Source organism: Petaurus breviceps, unplaced genomic scaffold (assembly GCF_028583685.1).
Source record: "Petaurus breviceps papuanus isolate PSGF00001 unplaced genomic scaffold, PetGlider_PUasm1.0 90903, whole genome shotgun sequence".
Classification (NCBI taxonomy): Eukaryota; Metazoa; Chordata; class Mammalia; order Diprotodontia; family Petauridae; genus Petaurus; species Petaurus breviceps.
In genome coordinates, this window is record NW_027187376.1 from 10,398,653 (window position 1) to 10,422,382 (window position 23,730).

Genomic DNA, 23,730 nt, shown 5'->3' on the forward strand with positions numbered 1-23,730 from the left:
TGAACCAGACTTTTGAGAGGGGACAGGATAAAAATAAAAGAGAGAGAAGGATAAATAGAATAAGATGGAAGGCAATACATGGCTATACACGTTTAGTAATTATAACTGTGAATGTGAATGGGATGAGCTCACTCATAAAACAGAAGTGCGTAGCAGAATGGATTAGAAACCAGAATCCAACAATATGTTGTATACACACTTGAAACAGAAAGACATACACAGAATTAAAATAAAGGACTGGAGCAAAATCTTTTATTCTTCATCTGATGTAAAAAAAGCAATCACGATCTCAGACAAAACAAAAGCAAAAAAGAAAATCAGGGAAACTACATTTTTGCTAAAAGACAAAAATAATAATAAAAAATAAAAGACAATAAAACAATATAAAAAGTGTTTTTTGAAAGTTTCTGTGATAAAGGCCACATTTCTCAAATATATAGAGAAGTGAGTCAAATTTATAAAAATAAAAGGGGTTCCTCAATTGATAAATGGTTAAAGAATATGAACAGGCAGTTTTCAGAAGAATAAAAGCTATTTATAGTTATATGAAAAATTCTCTAAATCACTCTTGATTAGAGAAATGCAAATTACATCAACTGTGAGGTACCATCTCACACCTATAAGAAATCACCAATCCTGGAGGGGATGAAGAATAGGAAAGAACTACTGGTGAATTAGTCAACTGGTCCAACCATTCTGGAGAACAATTTGGAACTATGCCCTAAGGGCAAGAAAATTGCATACCCTTTGACCCAGCAATACCACCACTAGATCCATACCCTGAAAAGATCAAAGAAAAAGGAAAATGACCTATATATTTAGAATTTTTACAGCAGCTCTTTTTGTGGTGGCAAAAAATTGGAAATTGATGGAATGCTCATCAATTGGAGAATGGCTGAACAAGTTGTGGCATATTATTATAATGGAATATTATTGTGCTATAAGAAATGATTAGGGAGGTGGTTTCAGAAAAAAGAAAAGAAAACATGTTAAGTCCTATTTGAACTGATGCAAAATGAAATAAGAAGAACTGGGAGGTCATTGTGCACAGTAACAGAAATATTGTAATGATGATCACATGTGAAAGATTTGGTTACTTTGATCAATACAGTTATCTGAGACAGTTCTGAAAGACTCATATTGAAAAAATGCTATCCACCTACAGAGAGAGAACTGGTGAACTCTGAATGCAAAATGAAATGTAATTTTGTCACTTGATTTATTTTACCTTTTTTTTGGTGGTAGAATATGGCTAACATGGAAATGTTTTGCATTATTTCACATGCATAAATAATTGACATCAATTTGCTTGCTTTCTCAGTGGATGAAAGAGGGGTGGAAGTAAGGAGAGAATTTAGAATTAACAATTTCAAAAGAATGCTAAATACTATTTTTTAAAAGAATGTAAAGGGGTCCTGAGACCAAAAAGTTTGAGAAAAGCTGACATAATCCCAAATTACCTAGCAAAGTTCACAGAATCACAGATTTTGTGTTTCAAGGAACCTCAGAAGACAACCCCTACATGAAAGGAACTCTGGCTGTAACATACCCAGTAAGTGGCTGTCATCCAGCCTCTACTTGAAGACCACCAAGGGGTGGGAATCCATCACTTCTTGAGGCAGTACATTCCACTTTTGGACAGCTCTGATGGTTAGGAAGTTTTTCCTGACTTCAAACTTAAATTAGCCTCTTTGCAATTTGCAGCCATTGCTATTGGTTCAAGGGCCAAACAGACAAGCCCAATCTCTCCTCTACATGACTTTTCTTCACATGCTTGAAGACAACTATCATGACCCCGAGTCTTCTCTTTTTTATTCTAAACATGCCCATTTCCTTTAATCAATCCTCATATGGCATGGTCTTATGACCTTTCACTATCTTGGTTGCCCTCCTCTTCACCACCCTGGCTGCTGTTCTCTGGATACTCTCCACCTCATCCTTATGGCATTGTCTTACATGGTTAGCTCATATGTAATTTCATTTCCATAAGTTTATGTCTTGTTGATAATTCTAAATCCTGAGGGCAAGGATCAAATCTTACATGTTTTGTCTGATTCCTGTTATCTAGTAGGAAGTCAGAATAGGTAATCAATAAATATTTGTTTATTATGTGATCTCACCTGATTCTCAATTACCCCTGTGGTCCTCATATCCCAACCCTGCCCCTACAACAAGTGTGATATGATGGAAAGGCAGGACAAAGCCAACCCTATAGAGAACAGTTATGGTTGGAGCTTGTCACCATCTTGGGAGAGGAACATTCTAATGAAATACTTTTCCCCACTCTCTGCTAAGTGTCAGCTCTTGGCCTCCATTGCTACAACTTCCAATCTTCTTTTTCCCCAGTTTCTTTCCTGGGTGGAAGGAAGACTTCACAGTTCACCAGGAAGGACTGATGTTATTACTGGGATGACTTCCAGGCTTTCATAAAAAGTGTCAGAATGGCACTTTACTTCTCCTGCCACCCTTATACTTCTGATAACAAAAAAACAAACCAAAATAATTAGCATCTACTTTTAAATTCTGACTATTACTTGAACTTAAGGAAAATTATTAACAACCTCAGTACCTGTTCGTGGGCATGAGGAATGCATACTGGGTCGGCTCAAACCCAAACTTACAGCATTATCTATTCTTCCAGATTTTGCTCAAGGGGTGTGTGTGTGTGTGTGTGTGTGTGTGTGTGTGTGTGTGTGTGTGTGTATCTAAAGCAGCATCACTGGTAAACATTCTTAGGCACCAGGACAGAGTACAAGTGTGCACCACCACAACCACACTTGACTGGTCTTTCACCTGCACTCATTTCACTCACTTGCACTGCCACAAGAAGGGCTTATTCATCTACTTAACCCCAATGTCTAATTCCTTGAAATTTCTGACAGAAATGCTGGTGCAATCAATATATGTGTGATTTGACTGTTTCCAATAGTCTTGGCATTCAGGAACATCACAGGAAAAAACTGTTCTTCCTCTAAGTGCCCTTCAGTGTCCCATCTTCCTGCCATAATGACAATGACTTTAACCTCAAGTAGCTTTGTCAGGATTTTTCATTTTAGAGTTCTAGGTATTTTTCCATGAGCAGTTATCAATCTATAAACCAGTTACTTGAGTACTTCAGAAACAAATGCACCTGTAGGTTTGGTGTAGCATAACATTAAAATCATCATACTTTTTTTTGGGAGGGTATCTGATGACATCTATTACTGGGTTTTGAAATACAACTAATATGGATTTTAACACTATATCTTCCTATCAAACATCCTTCATTCATATTTGTTACTCAGAATTCAATTTAGAGTCCCCATTTTAAAAATTTTTTTACTAAATTCACAGAATTCATAATGGTGTAGTGAATAGAGAGGGAGCTGGGAGCATCTGGGCTCAATCTGCCCCTGAGACATACTGGTTGTTTCTATGGGCAAATCACTTAACCTCTCCCTGTTCTAGGCAATATTTTAAGTCCATTAGTTACAGAGAAGCAACTGACCTACATTAGTAGATATTATTTCCTAATTTAATGAAATTCTTATCCCTAAATTCAGAAAGGGCTTTTTTTTAAGTGTTCTGTATATTCTGCACTGGTACTTTGTTTTAATGACATTTCCAGGCACAACTTTCACACTGAGTATCATATAGTGGCCTACAATATATCCTAAGTTTCAGGAGTATGCTGGAGCAAGCTCAAAATGACTTGAGAGAACTGACTGTTAAATTTTCAGGGTGAACTCTTACCCTTTGGGCAAAGTTACAAATGACCTTGATTTATTGTTTTGTCTAGATTCTTTGTTAAGTCTAGACTATAGACTTAAGAAAATGTTAATGATACTGACTAAACTTTAAAATGTGTCATGTACACATTCTTTTAAAGTCCATTGTTAAATATTTACCTGCACACGTCTGCTTATGTCCTACTTCTGTCTTTAAAAACCTTCTCTTATGATGTACACATGAGATAGATAAGCCTACTTCATTATGCTGTATCTGCGGCACCTACAGAAAGATACTTTCACAGTTCATGTCCTTGTTTATGGCACTATCTCCCACTCAAACTCAGGTTTTACTCCCCCAATTCTTTGCCAGTATCTTATGTTACAACCAGTATTGTTAGCTCCAATTATTTAGGGATTACTTTCCAGCCCTGTTGCTCTGTCTCCTCATTTCCTTTGGGGTTATTTTGGTGGTTTTGCAGGGATACATGCATTTGAAAATAAAAATGTATATATACAACATTTTATGAATGAATTATAAAGTGCTTTCTTTATAACATAGGTGATCTACATATGCAAGTACCATTATTGCCATTTTACATATGAGGAAACTGAGGCAAATTAATATGCAAGTTAATTAAATTGGTCAATCTTCCATGGCTAGTTAGTATAAGGAGGAGAATTCAAACCTAAGGTCCTTGATTCCCAAATTGAATGCTCTTTCCATTATATTGTACATAGTATTTCAGGAAAAAATATGATTCAAATGGTTTTACTTTGTTATTTTTGTTTTTAGTACAAAAAACTTAAGGTTGGTGAAACAGGTTGAATCTGTGAGCAAAAATGATGTTTGGGACCCATCAGTGCATTTATTTTATGTATACAATCCCTGGACAATTTATCATGAAAAATTAAAATTTAACTGCTTGGAACAACTTAAGAATGATAGAAACAGTAGGGTTATAACATGCTGATTACTCTGTATTGGAATAATTATGAAGGCATTCCTGAAGAATCCACAGAAACAAGAGCTGGAAAATACACAAAGGTCAATGTATTCCCTTCCTGCTTTTATTATTTAGCCTGAAAAAAAAAAAACATTTTCCAAATCTTGTCATGCTGCTTACTTTCTTCATCTTCTTCATCAGTACGACTCAGGGTATCCTGGGAAGCTTGCTGGGAAGGTTCACTGTCCTGCTCCCAAACAGTGCCAGTGCCAGTGTTGGAGCGGGACATGGTGGCCAGACTCAAGCGGTAAGCAGAAGTAGAGGTGCCCACTGTGCTAATGGACGTCTTCCCTTGGTAGGCTATGTAGGGATGGGAAACAAAGTAAAAAAAATGCATATTCAGAAATGCTAAAACAAAACAAAATACAAAGTTCCAAAGATTTTTTCTACTTAAGTGTGTTGCTGACAAAAGGTGAACAATTGAAATGTAAGTAGAAAAAAAGTAAGTGGGAATGAAGAAAGGTAGGAAAAGTAAGCAGGACTGAAGTATAAAAATATATAAGTAGGAAAATGAATGGGAATATAAAGAATCAATCTTGGATAAAATATGCTTACAAGTATTTGAAGTGAAATTGGCACAAGTTACCTATGGTATTATCTAGAAAGTGCTTTCATGTTGCTTTCTTCACAGATTGTATTTCTTTTTCTCTGGTTGGTAGGACATTGGTGCTGCCAATTTGCCAATGTTTACCTTATATACCTTGATAAAAATGTTCAAATTTGTGTTTTCCAATGCAACTCACATTTAAAAGAATACAAAATCCAAGAACAACTTCCACTTTTTTTCTGAAAATTAATTTTAATATCCCTCCATCCCCTATTGTTCTCTTTAACTTTACAGTAGAGATCTAAACAGTAAGACTATTATGTCACCAAGCTTGGATTATATTCTCATCATTTCTTTTTTCCTTACCACATTGTCATATTGAGCACTGAAGGTACAAATGTGTCATTTACTTTCCACATGTGCTGGTTATGGGTGCCCCCTTTTGACATAAAATAATATTTTTTATGGAGTCAACTCTGGGGGGGGAAGGAGGAAATTCTTAGGAAACTGTAGAGCAAGAACCTTCTTTATTCAGTTGAAGCATGTAGGAAGGAAAAATCTGATATATAGTTTATATATATTATAGAATATTGAAACTAAAGAGACCTTATTTTTTTTCCAGATGAATTAGACCATCTAGATGGAGAGATGTTGTGGAATGGCCAAAGAATGTCCAAATATGGTGGTTCCCACCAAACACCCTCACCTGACCCACTGTGCACAGCCTCTTTTAGAATCTTAAGTTCACTGTTGAATTCAGTAATGAGAGAGCTCTTGCACAGGGGCCGTGGGATGAAGCGCCTCTCCAGCTGATCAGCGATGTGTTGTCGGGCAGATAACTCCTCATGGTTCTCAGCAGGTTGAGCTAAAAGCTGAAGGGGGAAAAAAGAAGCAACGGGATCTCCTCCATTCCTAATGTTCAATCATTGTCCCAGCAAAGTTGTGCATAGAGAGAATAGGAAAATGAGTTACTACTAAGCATTTCAAGCTATAAATATTTTAAAATAGGGCAATTATGTACTAATACTAGCTACAATGCTTTATGGTTTACAAAGCCCTTTATAGATAGTTTATTTGACTCTTACAACAAGCTGTGATGTAGGTTGTTATTATTAATCCATTTTACATTTGGGGAAACTGAAGTTTATAGAGGTTAAATGACTTACCAGGAGTCATATCTTTAGTAATACAGGATTTGAACTCAGCCCTCTCAGACTGTATATAGACTGTATATGTCCAGACTTCTATACATTATGTCACTCTGCTTATAGTGCAAGGATTCTTAACCTAGGGTCTATGAACTTGTTTCTTTTTAAATATTTTGATAACTTTATATCAAGTTTCCTTTGTACTTCTATGTTATCTATTTAAAAACAGTATTCAGAAAAGGACTTTCTTTAGGCTTTACCAGACTTTCGAAGGGGTTTATGGGAGAAAAAAGGTTAACAACCACTGCTAAAGTAAATGAGAGTCCTGTCTGAGGAATCAGAAGGCTTAAGTTTCAGTCTCAGCCTCACTTCTTAGGTAGACCTTGCTAGTCATTTGACCTTTCATTTTGTCCATGAGGAAATGGGGTCCCAAACAGGAGAAGAAACTTGCCCCAAGTCCCAAAGATAGCAAATGGCACATCTGAGGGTTTGAACCCAGGTCCATAACTTTCCCCTGTATAGTACCATTCACCCCCAGCCTTTTCTTTCTGACAGTTGGATCTGCTGGAGCCTCACAGATTCTGTGATAATAGATGGTTTGTAGAGAAAAATCAAATTTGGAATTTTAATTCCTTGAGTGTTTCCTGAGTACTCTGTTAGTTGGCCTTCAGGATATATGGTAAAAAACCTGTATTTCTTCATTGATTCTTCATCTAATCATTGTAGTAAAAATAGCAACAGTTTAATAACATTCTTTTCCATAGAAAATGCATGATCAACTATTAGGCACTATTTAATAAGTCGATCAACTTCAGGAGGAGGAACACCCACCTTACACTGAATAAAGGGCCTTAGGAGAACAAAGATGGGAATCCGAGTTCGAACGATGAAGTCGAGGAAGTCCCATAGGGCCAGCCCTCCCACCTTTCTTAATGCCATCTCTTTGACTTGTAGACTCAGCCAATACCACTGACTGCCAAGCTGCCTCTCAAAGCAAACAAGAATCACCTTCAGAGCTGGAGATTGGGAAAATCAAAAAATGGCATGATTATCTTGAATTGCTATTGGGACAAGAAAGAGGTTAAAGCAACCACACTTAAGTTTTCAATTAACTCCTGAGCATTTCAACAAAGTCAGGGGCTTCAGAGGGAGATTTTTTTCCTCCCTCTTTTATAAGTGGTTAAGCCTTTTGTAAATGTAGCAAGCAGGTGAACTAGATTCTAACTTTTGCACTAAGATAACCCAAATACTCTTCTCTGATACATTTAGTCAAATTTTTGTAAGACTCAGAGGAAAATAACTTGAGCAAAGAACAGAAGAGGATTTTTCAAAACAAGATTCATAAATCTTTTGTTATCTAAAAATTATAGAGTAGCTCTGTGGCAAATAGCAATATTATTATTGACCTCCAAAGCAAAAATGTGTGAGCTCCTTCTGGAACCTTCCTTTTGAGCAAGAGTTCAGACCAGTCATATTTTACCCTCTGGACTATGCCAACACGTATCATCTGCCTTCATGTTTTGTCCTTGAAGCCCCTCTTCCCCTACTGGATGTCCTCCTCCATTCTAAGGAAGGGCTCAGACAAGCCCTTCTTTTGTTCTCTAGGTTTTGCTACCATGCCTTCTGCCCCTTCTTTTCAGCTCCCTTTTATGTATTGTCTGACTTCCTCCATTTGAATATAATTTCCTTGTGTGTAGAGACTTTCTTTTTGTTTACCATAGCACCCGGCGCATAGAAACAGTTAGTGAAGACTTGACTTGACTATAGCTATTTAATCAATCAAGAAATATTTATTGAACACCAACTATGTACCAGGCTCTGTGTTGGAGATATTAAGATCCATGAGAGCAGAGATTTTTTTCCATGCTTTGTCTTTGTATCCTTGCTGTCTAGCACATATTTGGTGCTTAATAAATGGTTATTGGTTGACTGTTACAAAGAAAAGTTCCTGTGCTCAAGGATTCCTTGTTGCTTTTACTTGTGTGTCAGCTTTTGAAGCCATCCTTTCCTCTCTATTTCTGAGGCAATCACTTCGGTCAGTTCTGAGGTTAGCTTTTCTCTAGCCTAGGTTTCCCAAATGAAGTATGGAAAAGACCTCCTTTTAATTAGCAAGATGAGCTTTTTCTTGTAGTGTCCTTTACAAAAATTGCCACTAGGTGAATGGATTCCTTCTTCCCTCTTTTACCAAATCAGAATACATCTCAGCTGAAAACTACTGGTTTTTGCCTCCAATTCTGAATCACATATTTCTGCTTTCATGGCAGCTGAGTTACCAATACTGTTTGGTTCTGACTATACATACTTCTTCCTTCTCCTTAATTATCAACTATAAACATATTTTTTAAAAATATATTTTTAATAAAAAAATCTATTTTCTCCTTCTCCTACTCTCCTCCATACTGAAAAAAAGAAAAAAATTCTTGTAAGAAACATGAATAGTCAAGCAAACTAACTTATTAACCATGTTCAAAAAGTCTCAGTTTCCACCTTGTGCCATCATCTTCTGTGAGGAAAAGGATAGCATGGTTTCATCAGGGGTTCATGGGCATGGGTGGCCAAATATATTCTTTCCCAGAGTGTACCTACCACAAATATTCCCTACCATTGTAGCCCTGCCCACTCTACTGTCCCAACCACCAATTTTCTTATCCTTTTCCTGAACTCCTTTATCTCCACCAAGTTTTGCCTCAGGAAATGAAAAAGCATGCCACAGAAGGAAAAGTGCTGTGGATGCAGCAACCTTTGCTATTGCACTATTCTTTTCTTGAAACTTCTTTTTTTCCATTACTTCCTGCCTGCCAATTTTCATTTCTGCTCTCATACATAATTGAGTTGTTTAGCCATGGACCTCACTTCACAAAGCCTAATAGCAGCTTTTCATTGCTATGTGTATCAGTATTAACATTACAAAAGTTAGAGAGGTGGAGAAATATGGCATGGGTGGTAGGAGATTGAGTAAAATGGCTTCCCTAAAGTGAAGGGTTGTGTTGGACCATAAGGAGAGATGAGTTTGGAGAGGCAGGTTGATCAGTTAATAATGAACCTAGTATTCTAGATTAGGTTGAGATTTCATATTGTTCAAGCTATAGCTGATTCTCATTTGTGATTCATTGCTCAGGTATGATGGGGGCCAGGGGACTCATTTGAGCTGCCTTTCCTACTTTTCCAAATGTCATTTTAAAAATCAAGCAAACCAGGCCTTGTATCATTGAAGACACTTTCATAGATAGCAGTTGGGTCAAAAATCTGTTTAAAAAAACATGCATTTTGGACTAGTTTCATTTTTATTCTTTTAAGTGTTGTTTACCAACATACCAACTCTCTTTTTGACATAGTAAAGCTTCTCACTCACCTAAATATGCAGCCTGACTGGTGGACTCAGCCAGACCTTCCCTGCGTAGATCCTTCCCAGCATCCCCAGGGGTAGAGCAGTGGGCTGGGGAACTCTCCAGCATGAAGTTCTTGCTTCGAGATGTGCTAATGATGCGAGGAGGTAGGAGGATATTGATAACAGTCTGGAGCAGCAGAAGGACTTCAGGCTGCTCTAACCATGGGCTATCTGAAGGGGGCAGAATTTGGGGTGGGAAAGTGGAAAGAAAACTCATCAAAATGCATGCTTTTTTTTTTCATTATACATAGTAAAATTCAGCTCTGTTTTCCAATTTCAAATTAGAACATCTATAACTGAGGACTCATCCTCCATCTCATAAGGTTGTGGCACAGCTTCTCCTATGGACAAACACAATGTTATTGGTAGCCAGGCACATTTTTCACAGCAGAACAGAAAATCTCAGTGGTCTCAGACAAATTACCTGCTTTCTCCTTTCATATACTCAATGACTGTTTCCCCTACACTTGAGATAAACTCTGCCCCAATAAGGGCAAATCCCCATAAGAAGTGGAAGGAGGAGAGAGAAAGAGAGAGAGAATGCAAAATGATTATGTAACAGTTGCCAGGTTTTAAATCAACTCCTTGGTAGCAAAAACATCAATTCACAGCCTCTTCCCCAGAAAACCCCACCCTCCAAATGAAATCTTCAGTCACTGCTAGTTAAGTTTAACCATATCCTCCTGACTTTTTTTTTCTGTACTGAATCATTTCCAAAGGGAAAAATCTCATCCAGAAAGTGAAGTGGAGAAACTGTTGTTCCATATTGACTCTACTGAAAAAAAAAAAAAGGGAAATGTCTCCTAAGGTATCTTTGATTAAATCCCTCAGGCAACCTCCAGTGAAAGCCTTAGAAGAAACTCACACATTGGTCATTTAGGAAGACAACACCAGTAACAACAATAAAAACAACAACAATGTATCTCCTTTCATTAAATTAATCAGACCTTTGCTTCCAGATCCTACTGTGAGCACAAATGGGATGAGTAGATTTAAAAGCATCCCTTCCCTTCTCTCCTGATTGGTGAATGGGGAGATCACATGGCTTAAGGGAAAATCTTCTTTTAAAGCCTGTGCAGTAATAATAAGAAAAAGAGATATTAATTGACCTCTGCCCCCTCTTTATTAGCAACACAACACAGGTGGTGATTTCCCTGTTGCTCCTGTAAACTGTGAGTATGGTTATGGTCTATGCAGGACACCGGATTCACTCAAAATTGAAATCTGACCACAGACTTGCCATAGTAAGTGTTAATATGACTAAAAACAGAGTGGCAAGGGATACAACTTTGAAAATGGCATGGAAAACAGTATTCATGGTGTGGATTAAACTAATTTTCCCCTTTACTTTTCCCTCTCTCCCAACCAATGCCCTCCATTTTAGAGGTGAGTAAAGAGGAAGAGAATGAGAACTTGCCACTTGAGAGTCATTCAGGTCAGGTCTGACTAAAAAGTCCTCTTACCCCTGAGGAGGGCACTCTTCAAGTCAGAAAGAGCTAAGCAACATGGGAAGAAATAAATAATATCTTTACACTGGTAATTGAAATAACATCATTTTAGGGATGTCTATCCCGTTCTAAGTGACAATCATAGCTCTGTGTTTAACCTCTCTTTTACAATCTATACATGTTCTGGGTGACTTCTAAGTTGGTGATTGCTGGATGATGGACAGACCAGCCACCCCCTTCACACTGGTTTGTCAGCTATTGGTTGAGAACTTCTTTGGGACACAATATTCCTTGATGATGACTTTGACCTCTCTGTAATTGAATGAAACATAGATAAGCCAAGGAGCTTGCCATTCTGGCAGAGATGAAATATATAGGGATAAATATCCCAAGCACACACAGATACTCAACTAACAACAACAAAAAAAACCCAAACCCTTTAATTAAAGAAAATTAAAATATTCAAAGTCTGGTGATAATCTCAAAAAGAAGACTTATTTTGTAATTATCTTTGATCTTTTTGCCAGACTTTCAATATTTAGTGCAATAATGAACTTTTAAAAAACAAACATCATGAGTTGATTATCTGTGAGCAGTATTTTCTTTTCCTGTGGTATCTGTATATTTGAAAGGATTCCTACAGTGTTTGTTTATAGGTCCAAATGATTCTGCTATTTTTGTTTCTTCAGAAGAATGAGAGAAAAATGTGAGGACTAAGCTCAGGGCTGATGCTTTAAGCCTACCTAAGGGGGATAGTATTTAAATATTTTTTTTTCCACAGATTTTGCCCAGACTTTGCAGCAAAAAAGAGAGCACTCATGATCTGGTGCCTCAACTAAAAAATTAATGAGCCTGACAACAGGCCAGGCAGTCACACCTGTATCTGCAATGCTACAAGCCGGACAACAGCTGTGCTGAAGGGCAGAGGTGGTGAGAGATAAGGGCTGAGATGAAGAAGGGGTAATCCATCAGCAACACTGGAAGGTCCTACTACTCCCATCACCTGAAATACAAACAGAGCACATGACCAGCCTTGACAATTGCATTTTCATGCAGCTACAGTTGAAGGGTTAAGTTCATTGCAAAAATAGAATTACAAGGTTGGACATTTTGCTTTCAATTTTTTCTATTGCTTTCTTCCTCTAGTGTGTAATGTCTGGAGTCTGGTCCATTTACTTTATTGAGTCCATGCTAAGTATTGTACAATGTTTAGATCCAGGTAATATAGAATGAGATATGAACTAAAAAGCCATCTCATTATTCATAATGAGAAGACTGGTCATACTTACTCCTTAATTCAAAGCTATTCAAAATATATTTTGTGGTGAATGTACTGATGAAGGTGATAATGGCAACTGATCTATTTGCATCAGGCATTCTAGCGATGCAGAGTTTATTACTCTACAAATTAAGCAACAAGCTAATCTAACGTGCTCTTATCTGATGAAATGTTCTAACATGGCATCTACACATTGCACAAAACCTCAGGACCAGACTCTGGATATTACTTAGCTGGTAGAGTAATTGGTTTAATTCACATAGACCTTAGCCTGGCCAACTCATAGTGCCATTTTGTACTTTTCCCCCCAAAGAGATTCCTCTGGAGATTTGAAGTGTCTCTTCTAATCCTAATATTAGCCAGTTGTGCGGTCTCCACCACCCCACTCTCCAACTCGCAGCCCTCAACTCTCAGCTCAACGTACTGAGGCAGATTTTCAAAGTAGTGTGTGGGAAGCAACATACCTGAAACCCATTACCACAGGGATCAGTCCCAGCATCTCCCCATGCACTACTTTGAAAATGTACCTCATCATTTACGGCATCACCTGAGTAGTTTGCTTTCATGGATGGGCAGAGATGGGCAAAGTGATTGATCTGTAATCTTCAGTCCAAAGAAGTCAATAGCAGAGTGAAGTTTAGTAAAGGTTCATAAGATTGCCACTTGGCTACTCACCAGATTGACACAGACATTGATCAGTGACCTAAGGTGAGGCAGGAAGGATATGATTGGCTGCCTCTGAAGTGTCAAACAAACCCCTTCAATCAAATTGCTGGCAGGCTCCCACTCAACCTGTCGCCTGGAATACAACAGTAGGTGCCATTAGCTTCTTGTTCCTCCTTCTAAGATGCTTGGAGACAAGGTGAATGTGACACAGTGGTTCTGACAGGAAGAGGAGACATTTTAAGACAGGATGGGTGTCTGAGACAACAAAGTGCATCACACGGGATGGATTTTACCCATGTTGTTCCAAAAGTACAGAGCACACTGGGAGGGGAAGAAGATATTGGAAACGTAGCAGAGGCACTCCTGCCTCACTTGACTAATGACACAAAATCTATTGAAAAAAAACAAAGATGATGAATGGGTTGCATTTTAAATTCTTAATATTTTGTTCTGAAAGAGGGTCAAGAGAATGTCATCATGGAAAACCCATTATAGAGTGAGTCATCTTAGGGTAACCCATTTGAATGTATGTTATATTTCGGAACCAGTCTTGTTAGATGGCATATGGATATATACATATACATACATATATATATATATGTGTATATATATATATATATATATATATATATATATATGGATACCATTGGCTGATACATCAGGGATTATGTATTTGGACATATATTAGCTCCTGCTAGTATGAAGATCATATTCAAAGGCAGTTAAGTTTAGAACTATTCTTTTTTTTGGCCTTCATAAAAATATTTTTTGGGGGAGGGAGTTACACAAACTAACTTCTTCATGCAAGTTTTTGAGTTTTATTTTGTTTTGATAAACCTAGTGTGCATAGTGCCCCAGGACTGAGAATTTAATATTTGTACTCTTTTACTTTGTACTCTTTACTTTGACACTAATAAAATAAATAGATTTTGGCTTTGCCAAAGCCAACATCAGTTTCAGAGGTTCCATGAAGTGGGGTTATATGACTTGTCTTTTCTTCCTCAAATAATCATTTATTTGATTGCCTCACTTGAGATGGAAATGTATACATTGTGAAAGAGTGAAAACTGACATCCCTGGAAGCTGAAGCATTCTAGGGACCCACAAAGAACAACACAGTCAATTTCATCCCTTACAAGATCTGGGGGCAAGCTAGGACAACAATGGGTTAATAGAACCCACAGAGGGGGAAAAACCCAGGAAGTAACTTAAGAATTGGCATTACTGGTTTAGTGAAATCGACCAATCCTAGTCTAGTCACTCCAGTAAGGTGGGAGCATCAAGAAAGTGAGATGGGAGGCTATAGGTAAAGAAAATGACCTAATTCCAAAAATTAGGAAAGGTTTTGGGCATTTCATTCTGAAAGAGCAGAACTCCTGAAGTTTACCTAAATGAAGAAGTAGCAGAACCTGAATAAGAGTAATTCCAGAGAATTGGAAGAACATGAACATTATCACTAAATTTTAAGCAAGACTTTGGGTTTTGGGGTGGCTAGGTGGCACAGTGAATAGGGCACCAGCTCTGGAATCAGGAGAACCTGAGTTCAAATCCGACCTCAGACACTTAACACTAGCTGTGTGACCTTGAGCAAGTCACTTAACCCCAAGTGCCTTGCCTTCCCTCCTCCAAAAAGCAAAAAAAAAAAAGAGAGACTGGATTTAGTTGGAAAGGAGGGGAAAAGCACTTAGCTTAAATGTAGTTTTCCCGAATCAGTAGGGTGATTTCCAGTCACCGTGACCCTAGCCTGCCAAATCTGACTAATGCATTGCTTGATTAATTGAACTGTAAGCACTTGAGGGCATAGGAATACTGGAATGAATTAGGTTTCTAGTTGGTTTGGTACCAGAGACATTAATCAACTCATTTTTCAAAGGACAAAGTATTTGTTACCATTTCTGAGCAGTAACCTGTCTATTACTTTACAACTTTACAAGCTTATAACTGTACTAAGACTTTTGGAACTCCCTTTACTATCATTTAGTATAACGTTTAATATTTTCACTAAACTTTGCTTGGAGGGTTTTTATAAAGATAAAATATTCCTCACCACTGTAAGTGATGCCTTCAACTTGAAGTGATCCCTTCTTCATCTGATCTCATAGAACTTTAGGTACTTATATTGTTATTTGTATTATACTTGGATTTTATTTTTTGTATTATACTTAGTATTTATATTTATACTTAGTATAGTTTTTGTATTATATTTAATATTTATATTATATGTAGGGCAGTATGCTGGATGGGAGAGAGAGATGACCATGGAGTCAGTATGACCTGAGTTCAGTCTCTGTCTGTGAGATACAATGCATATGTGACCTTGGGCAAATCATTTAAATTATCAGAGCCTCAGGTAACTTAAGACTATAAGTTCCTCAGGAGATACTGACATGCATTGGAAGAGTGAGTTCCCAGTGAAATCACAAATCAGCTCCCTCTCCCCCAAATTGTCTTACCATTCCAACTAGACTGGAAGTCACTTAAGGGAAGATATTATTTCTCATTTATCTTTATATCTCCCTCAGTACCTAACAAGGGTCTACACAGAGCAGGGTTTAATAAATGTTTGTTATTATTGAAATTCAACTGGTACCCAAGTGGTTATAATTTCATATTAGTTTTATTGAAGTGGTTAAATGTACATATGTTCAGTTATTTTAGTATAGGATTCAGTCTGTCTCAGTATAGTTTTGTATATGGAGTATTTCATTTCTTTAAAACATTGTTTTCTTTGTACCAATAATAGTAAGAGGTAAAGAAAATAGATTTCAAGATTACCACTTTTGCTTCTTTTAAGAACTTTTCCCCCTAACACTGAAACTGAGAACCTGTCACTAAAGCAATTGTAAAAATAAACAGTATATGATATGATACTAGCAATATTCCATTTGACCCATCGTCTCAATTCAGTGGAGTACATCAACATCAATAAATGACATGCCTAGACATCAAGGTTTGTAACACTAGAGACAGACCAAATATTTGTTTCCATTATACCTGCTCACCTCAAGGTAGGCATCTTGTGAATTTTATTAAACATACGATCCAATCTCTTTAAGATGAGGATAAGAGCAGGTCTCACTGCTTCAGCAGTCCAATCAGTGATCGGCAGCATCTCCATGATATATCGTCGGAGTCCACGACTTTCCATTGTCTGGGTGTCATAAGGTGCCAGCTTCAGGAGGGAATGTGCAATTTCCGCCAACCTAAAATTATTGCCCATTAAGAGAAAGCATGGGACTCCACAATGTGAGTTTCTCCATAGAGCAGCATAACCACCCACCTTTCAGGAACACTCACTTTTTTTCATAACTAGTTTAAGTGAACTAACAACACCCCATCTTACACTCTCAGTCTCTATGATTATGCACTCCCAGTCTATCTAGAGTCTTCCAGTAGGTCAGGCACATATGTATACATGTATTTATACCTATAAGAATATACAAATGTGCATATAAATATGTAAAAAGATTCATATGCATGTGCTTGCATCCAAGTAATATTGCTTTTCATTGAGTAAAAATCATATTTATTATTCAATAAATAAGCATACATAATTTAATATAGAGCACTTTTTTATTCTCCAAAATGATTGGCAGTGTGCTTTCTGGGTAATTTAATATTTTGATTATCTGAGAGTGGAACATGGATGAATTATTAAACAAACTGAATTGAATGAAAAAACACAAGATGAAAATATAGCTCAACATTACTGAATTGTTTGTTGTTGTTGGCCCATGGTCCACAGTAGGATTTTGCAGTGCCACTGATGTAAATGATAATACTGTGTATTGCCAAATCAAGCCTAAGTTACTTTTGTTTGCCATTCAAAACTTTTCTATGGGGTGGCTCCAACATTCATTTCTAACCTTATCTCCCACTTTTCCCGTTTATATACTGTAATGATTCTGACATGACCTAGTCCTCATTCTCTGAACTCATGACACTTTTTTTAAAACTGTTTGGCCCCTGTCTCTGGAATGTATTCCACTTTCCTAACTCTCCCATCTATGTGTGTTGAAGTCCTGCTCATCTTTCAAAGGCCAACTGAAGGACAATCACTTCCATAAAGCTTTTCCTAATCCCAGCCAGTTGGTAAAATCTCTTTCCTCAGTGTATCAGTTAAAAGCACTTCTGGGGGGGGCAGCTGTGGGAAGCTACCTATCACATTTATTTAATATTATATTATTCTATTCTGTATTATAGAATTGGTGGACATCTCTCTTCTAATAGACTGTATGCTTCTTGAGAGCAGAATTGTATTTTACTCATCTCTGAATCCCTCATAGCACCTAGAATATATTTGGGGCTCAATACATGATTGTCGAATACTCCAGGTTGGTATTAGTCATAGATGAAGTAGGCAGTCATCTACATAATGTGATCTGAGGGGCAATAATATGCCTTCCTGTTCTATACATCAACTCTTCCATCCCAATATTTCCCTTACAAGTTATAAAATCATAGCATTTCAGAATTGTAAGTAGTCTCAGGGGCTACTTGGTCAAACTTCTAGGTGAGAGGTTTGAGTCTTTTATAGTACCCACTGGTAAGTGGTCATCCAACCTTTCCTCAAAGACTTTTATTGAAGGTGTTTTGAGTTTCAGAATTAAATAACTAATTTTCCTATCAGAATGATGCATGTCTGTAAGATTAAATGATGTAGAGGTATTAGTCCTTTGTTGCATGGATATGGATGAGAAAACATGAAATGTATCCCCATTGAGAGCACACGGAATTCTCTTTTTGGTTGAAAACTACAGTGTCTGCACATTGTATTGCTTTTTACATCTCTGCCTTGGATATATTGGATGATAAGTTACTTTAGGATGGGGATGATGTCTAAGGGAAAATGTGCCCTAGTTGATGGTGTTAATGGAAAGAACATCATATTTAGAGTCAGTATGACCTGGCTTCAAATCACATTTCTGCTATTGATGACCTATGAGATCTTGGCCAAATCACTTCTCTGCATTATGAGGGGATTGGAATAAATGATCCAATGACCTCTTTTGGGTCTAAATCCAGTGATCTGCCCTGTGGGACAATAGTGAGTACTGATTACCTCCAAGGTTCCCATCATATATTTTAACTCTATTTGGGCCATTATCTATACATTAAACTTTTTTTTAAGTAGGAAGACCAGCTGACTTAGCAAATTCCCTAAGAAGTTGGCTCAAATTGAGCCACCATATTGCCCAGTCCACTTTTTATATAATAATATCATTGCTCAACTAAATCATATTACACTATTCCTAAGAGGTATTTTTCATTGTGCCCTGATATGATTTCTTCTGTCCCTTCCCCAATTCTTTGTAATTTTCTTCTACTTTAGCTCACCAAAAATGATTACTTAGATGTACTGATGTCACAAAAGTCTCCTTCAATAGCTTTCTAAAACTGAATTGTGATAAGTTTAGTTTTAATGAATTATAATATAGAATCTCAATATAGGAAGCCTTGCTTGGCTAGCTGATATTAAATAAGACTCATTTGATACTACAGATGGAACTGAAGCAATTACATATATTTATATAGGAAATCTAATTCTCAATACTTATGAGTTCTTATTTTAAGCTTCATAATCTTTCCTCTTTTGTTCCAGTCATTCTGCACCTCTGCCTTTGTGACATTCACAGTTCTAGAATATCAATGAAAGATATTCAATGCAAATGAGTTCTATAAAGTCTACTACTATAAATTCCATTGATTATGGTAATGAATAAAATTTTTCTTGAAATTAACAACTTGATTTTTTTCTAACTATTTTCACATTTGATTCTTTAATGTACTATAATGGATTAGTCTAGCGCCAGCCACCTAAGCATATGGAGTAATTGTTATATTCCATGTTTTCAGAAGACATTGAGAATTTAAGTTTGGTCATTAATATGGTTTTGATGATTTTTACAAATATTTCTCTGACATTTAAAACTATTATACTGCATTATGGCTTAATGTTTTCCAGATAGGGTGTGCAGTTAACAATATGGCTGATAAAATATAGGTACCAGTCCAACAGAGTTTTGATTTGGAGTTTTTTGATGATCATTGCTTTGGTATTTGCCCAATCTACTCAAAATAAAAAAAAATTTTATAGTAGATACTAAGGATTGCACTTTTACATTTCTTAAAATAGCTGAAAAATGTTTCATGTCCATTTTTCAATGCCTCTTTTTCATATTCTTCAGGACACTGATTGATGGTGACTGTGAAACCTAGAAAAATGTCATTATTTTTGTGCCTAATTTTTATATATTCATTGATAAAACCTGATTGTCTGTCCCCAGGAACTTTTTTCCCCTCCCATATGTTGCTCTCCCAATGCAGGCATCTCTCATTTTGCTGGGATAAAGTATAACTTTATAAAAAGCCTAGAAAGATAACCAGTGTCTCAAACAATAAGATTTTCACACCAAATCTTCTCATGAATGAAAATAAATCATGTTTTTTACCCCAATCTGTCTCTCTGGAGTTTCACATACCCCTAGAGACACAGCTCACTTGGACAGTAAGGACAGTACCTCATATGAGATTTAACATCTAGCAGCTCCAAGGCAGTAACCCGAGGCTCGCCTGCCAGGTTCTGTAAGATTTTTAGTCTTGGTCCACAGTGTTTATAGAACTCGGTGCAAATATTTAGCAGGGATTCTCTGGGTCTCCGGAACTCCTCCCTAGCAATTCGTTCATCCAGCTCCTCCCGGGGAAGACCCTGCCCTTCTTCCAACAAGTGTAGGTTTTCCCTAGGGAATAATAATAATTTTTTAAAAAGGTTGGCAGAGTGTGACAAGCTTTGTGGAGTAGGCAACTGCAGGTGACCCAAAAGAATAGATGGTGATGAACCCCTCTTGCTGAACTGATAGAACCACATCTGAGAGAATAATTGCAAAATGATACCCTTTCTGCAAGAGCAAAATAAGTGAGAAAGCTTAGGAAATGAGGGTCACTCCAACCTGAGAAGTTTTGTTAGTTTTTCTTGTCTTAGACACCTTCCATGGGTTTAACCAGTAAAGGTGTTACCTTGCCTCAAATCATTGAAATCCTATGTAATGCAATAGAGCTCAGAGGAGTTCATCCTGTGATGACAGAGTGAGATGAGACAGGATACAAGTCTTACTGTACCGGATAAAGTGTAGCTTTGCTCCTTGCTCCTGGTACCTGGGAAGTGAGAAATGTAGCCTGAATCATTATTGGAACAACAGGGCCCTTCCCATGGAGCAACTTAAAATTTCATCAGTTCACACACACACACAATGACACATCTATTAAACCCAAGAAAGGCTAAAACTGCCTCATTTGGGCACTGTGGATGGCAACTACAATTCCTTGTACCAGGTCTGGACATTTTAGAAAGAAATACTATATAGGCAAATTTAGACAGAGGAAAGGGCAATTGAGACATTTTGCAAATAAAGTATTTCTAAGGGAAGGATTTATTACAAGGCATTCTGTTTGCAGTGGATCAGGGAAAGAAAACTGCTTTGGAGACATTTTATTCACTGGCTGATGATAGGAGAGACATCTGAGGAAATCTTCCTCCCAAAATAAACACCTTCAAATTTCATTCAGTCACAGCTTCACAAAAGATCTCCTGAAAATATTATTTAAATTTCAGTAAACTCTTAATTATTTGTACTAATGAACAGATCAGAGCTTTGAATTATCTAAAATGTCAGATAATTTGAATGTCATTTATATTTGGTTTATGTGTCTTTTTATATTTCTGTTTGGATGTAGGTATATATGATGTTAAGAAAATTAACTCTGTTCATAACACTTCTGTCATACAAAATAATGTTGTCACACATTGAGGCACCTTGGTACAGTGGAGAGACTACTGACTCTGAAGGCAGGGGACCTGGGTATAAATCCTTCCATTGATATTTGTGCCTAGTGTGACCATGGGATTTAGTTTCTTTGGCCTTCAGTTTCTTCATTTAATAAGAGATCATAGGATCATAGATTTTAAGCAGGAAGGGACCTTAAAGGCCACCAAGTCCAATGCTTTTATTTAACAGATGAGAAAACCTAATGTAGAGAGATTAAGTGACTTCCTCAGGGCACACAGTTAATGTCTGAGCCAGGACTTGAACCCAAGTTTTCCTGATTTCAAGTCCAGTATCCTATCTAGGAGGATTGGAGTAGATGGCAAAGAGGGCTTTCTAGCCCTACATCTAAAAACCTTTGATCATGAAAACCTAATTTAGGAGAGAGATCTAGAAAATTTCTATTTCCCCTTATTTCCATTCCCTTGCCACCTTCTCTGTGCTGGAAAAAGACAGGTCTTTCTAAATAATTGTAATCTTTTAAGAAGGGGAAGTGGACACACCATAACTTGCTTTAGTTGGTAAGGGCTTCCCTCCAGAGTACTGTTCCTGAGGAACACACTCTTTCATTAGTCCTACCCTCTTTCCCCTGATTTGTTTACCTGGGGGCCACCTTCTTCCCAAAATACATCAGCTTGATTAGGTCCAATAAGAGGACTGCCCACATTAATAAGATTATCTGAGTCTCAGAGAATTTTAAGAGATCAATAAAAATATGAAAAAAAAGACCATATCAAAACAACAACAGATGGGACAGTGGTATGAGTGTCTAAGTTATCAACAGACCATTTAAATAAAATGCAAACTGCCAAAAAACTTGAAAGCAAGCCTTAAGAAGCTAAGTCAATATTTGGATGAAGCACAATGTGGTTAATCTGCCCACTGACATTAAGGAATTGACTATTCTTAGCAGTGACTAGAACTGGGGATCCCCTTCTTATTCCTTTTTTTTCCTTTCTTTTTATTTTTTGCTTTTTGGAGGGGGGCGTGGAAAGCAGGGCAATTAGGATTAAGTGAATTGCCCAAGGTCACATGGCTAGTAAGTGTTAAGTGTCTGAGGTTAGATTTGAATTCAGGTCCTCCTGACTCCAGGGTCCGTGCTCTATTCACTGCACCACCTAGCTGCTCCCCCCCCCACTTTATTTCTTAACCTCTGCCTCTGAGAGGCAAAAGAAATGAACCTAGAGGAGAGGCCAGGTGGCTCAGCAAGTAAGAGCACCGGCCCCAGTGTCGGGATGACCTGGGGAATCGAATCCGGGCTCAGATACTTAGCACCACACCCAGAAATAACTGGCCGTGTAACCTTGAGCGAGTTACTTAACCCCAATTGCTTAAAAAAAAAAAGAAATGAACCTAGAAAAGAGATAGACTAATGATTCAGTTCATCCCATACATGTACTTTTATAAAGGTCACATGGGTTTAGTAAGTATCAATTAAATACTTACTATGTGCCAAGAACTGTCCTTCACTTGAGCACTTTCCAGAATTGCACTTAATGAGCTGCACAGTCTAATTTAGACTGAACCAATAGTGTATAACGACGAAAGAGGTTGGTAGAAATAAAGTTGAAAAATAAATCACTGAGAATTACCTTGTATTCACTCCAGACGACATAGTGTGGTTAGCAGTAGTCGTCCCTTTATGGCCTTGATCACACCTGCTCATCTGAGGGGCTGTCATAGGCCTATGAAAAGATTAAGCCACAACCTGTGAGTGTCATTTACATCTAAGAAGCTGCCTGGCTATGGTGGAGAGCGTTCTAGACTTAAGGTGAACTTATAAGACCATTAACTTGAACTGGAAGAAACCTTAGCAACCATCTAAGCTGGTCTCCCCTCCCACCCTCTTATTTTTTGACAGATGAAGAAACTGAGTCTTAGAGAAATTAAGTACTTATTTCACAGGCACGTGGGTGGCGAGTAGCCAAGCTGGAATTTGAATCTAGGTCCTCTGACTCCAATTGAAGCACTCTTAGGTGACCTAATTTGGGGCTCATTCATTTACCACATGTATGACCCAAGATAAATGTCCTCTAACCTTTCAAACCTCAGTTTCCTCATCTGTAGGATGGAGATATTTACTGCACCTGCTCCATAGTGCACAAAAAAAAGCTTGGAAGATCTTAATGCACTATATTGACGTGAATTATTCTTAGCCTTTGTTTTATATTGGCAAGATGATAATCTCTACCTTGTGAGAACTCTGTAATTTTTACAACTATGTCATTTAGGTTGAACTATAAGCCATGATTATTAAGACATTAGCGAATTTTAAAATTAAAACAATAGTGAATTTAGGTTCAACTATAAAACCATGATTATTGAAACAATGTGAATTTTTGAAACAGTGAAATTGCATAAATGAACACAAACTTTATCTCAGAGGTTTTGAGAGTTTTGAAATCTATAGAAACTCCAAATTTAGTGACTCTAGACAAAGAAATAGAAAAATACGTGTAAGAAACTCTAGTCATCCATTCTACACTAAGCTCTCCCACTTGTCATAACAAATGACTACAGAATAATAAATCAGGGAAGAACCATCAGAAATCATATGGTCAATTATTTCTCTTCTTTTAGGCCATGTCTAAAACAACTGAGACAACTGAAATAATAATAAATAACTAAAATAATAACAAATCAACAACCGAGGCACATTTAGAGATTGTAATGATGCACCAATTACTTATTTCATTCTTACTGTTTACTTAAAAACC

The 23,730-nt window shown here is 37.3% G+C and overlaps 1 protein-coding gene and 1 long non-coding RNA gene across 2 annotated transcripts in view; one reads left to right on the plus strand and one right to left on the minus strand.

Moving 5' to 3' along the window:
- LOC138151682 (uncharacterized) overlaps positions 1-6,022 on the plus strand; it is a 44,682-nt gene extending 38,660 nt beyond the window's left edge. Inside the window, exons 5-6 of the long non-coding RNA XR_011165888.1 lie at positions 4,856-4,961; positions 5,884-6,022. This is a non-coding gene — a long non-coding RNA (uncharacterized lncRNA). The remainder of the gene's footprint in view (positions 1-4,855; positions 4,962-5,883) is intronic.
- UNC80 (unc-80 homolog, NALCN channel complex subunit) overlaps positions 1-23,730 on the minus strand; it is a 219,338-nt gene that overhangs the window by 25,069 nt on the left and 170,539 nt on the right. Inside the window, exons 45-55 of the mRNA XM_069075228.1 lie at positions 22,606-22,698; positions 20,310-20,345; positions 19,712-19,930; positions 16,193-16,393; positions 13,200-13,323; positions 12,123-12,248; positions 10,745-10,868; positions 9,762-9,968; positions 7,241-7,425; positions 5,968-6,133; positions 4,835-5,014 (exon numbers count right to left, since the gene is read on the minus strand). Of these exons, the coding sequence (XP_068931329.1) occupies positions 4,835-5,014; positions 5,968-6,133; positions 7,241-7,425; positions 9,762-9,968; positions 10,745-10,868; positions 12,123-12,248; positions 13,200-13,323; positions 16,193-16,393; positions 19,712-19,930; positions 20,310-20,345; positions 22,606-22,698 (1,661 nt within the window). The remainder of the gene's footprint in view (positions 1-4,834; positions 5,015-5,967; positions 6,134-7,240; positions 7,426-9,761; positions 9,969-10,744; positions 10,869-12,122; positions 12,249-13,199; positions 13,324-16,192; positions 16,394-19,711; positions 19,931-20,309; positions 20,346-22,605; positions 22,699-23,730) is intronic.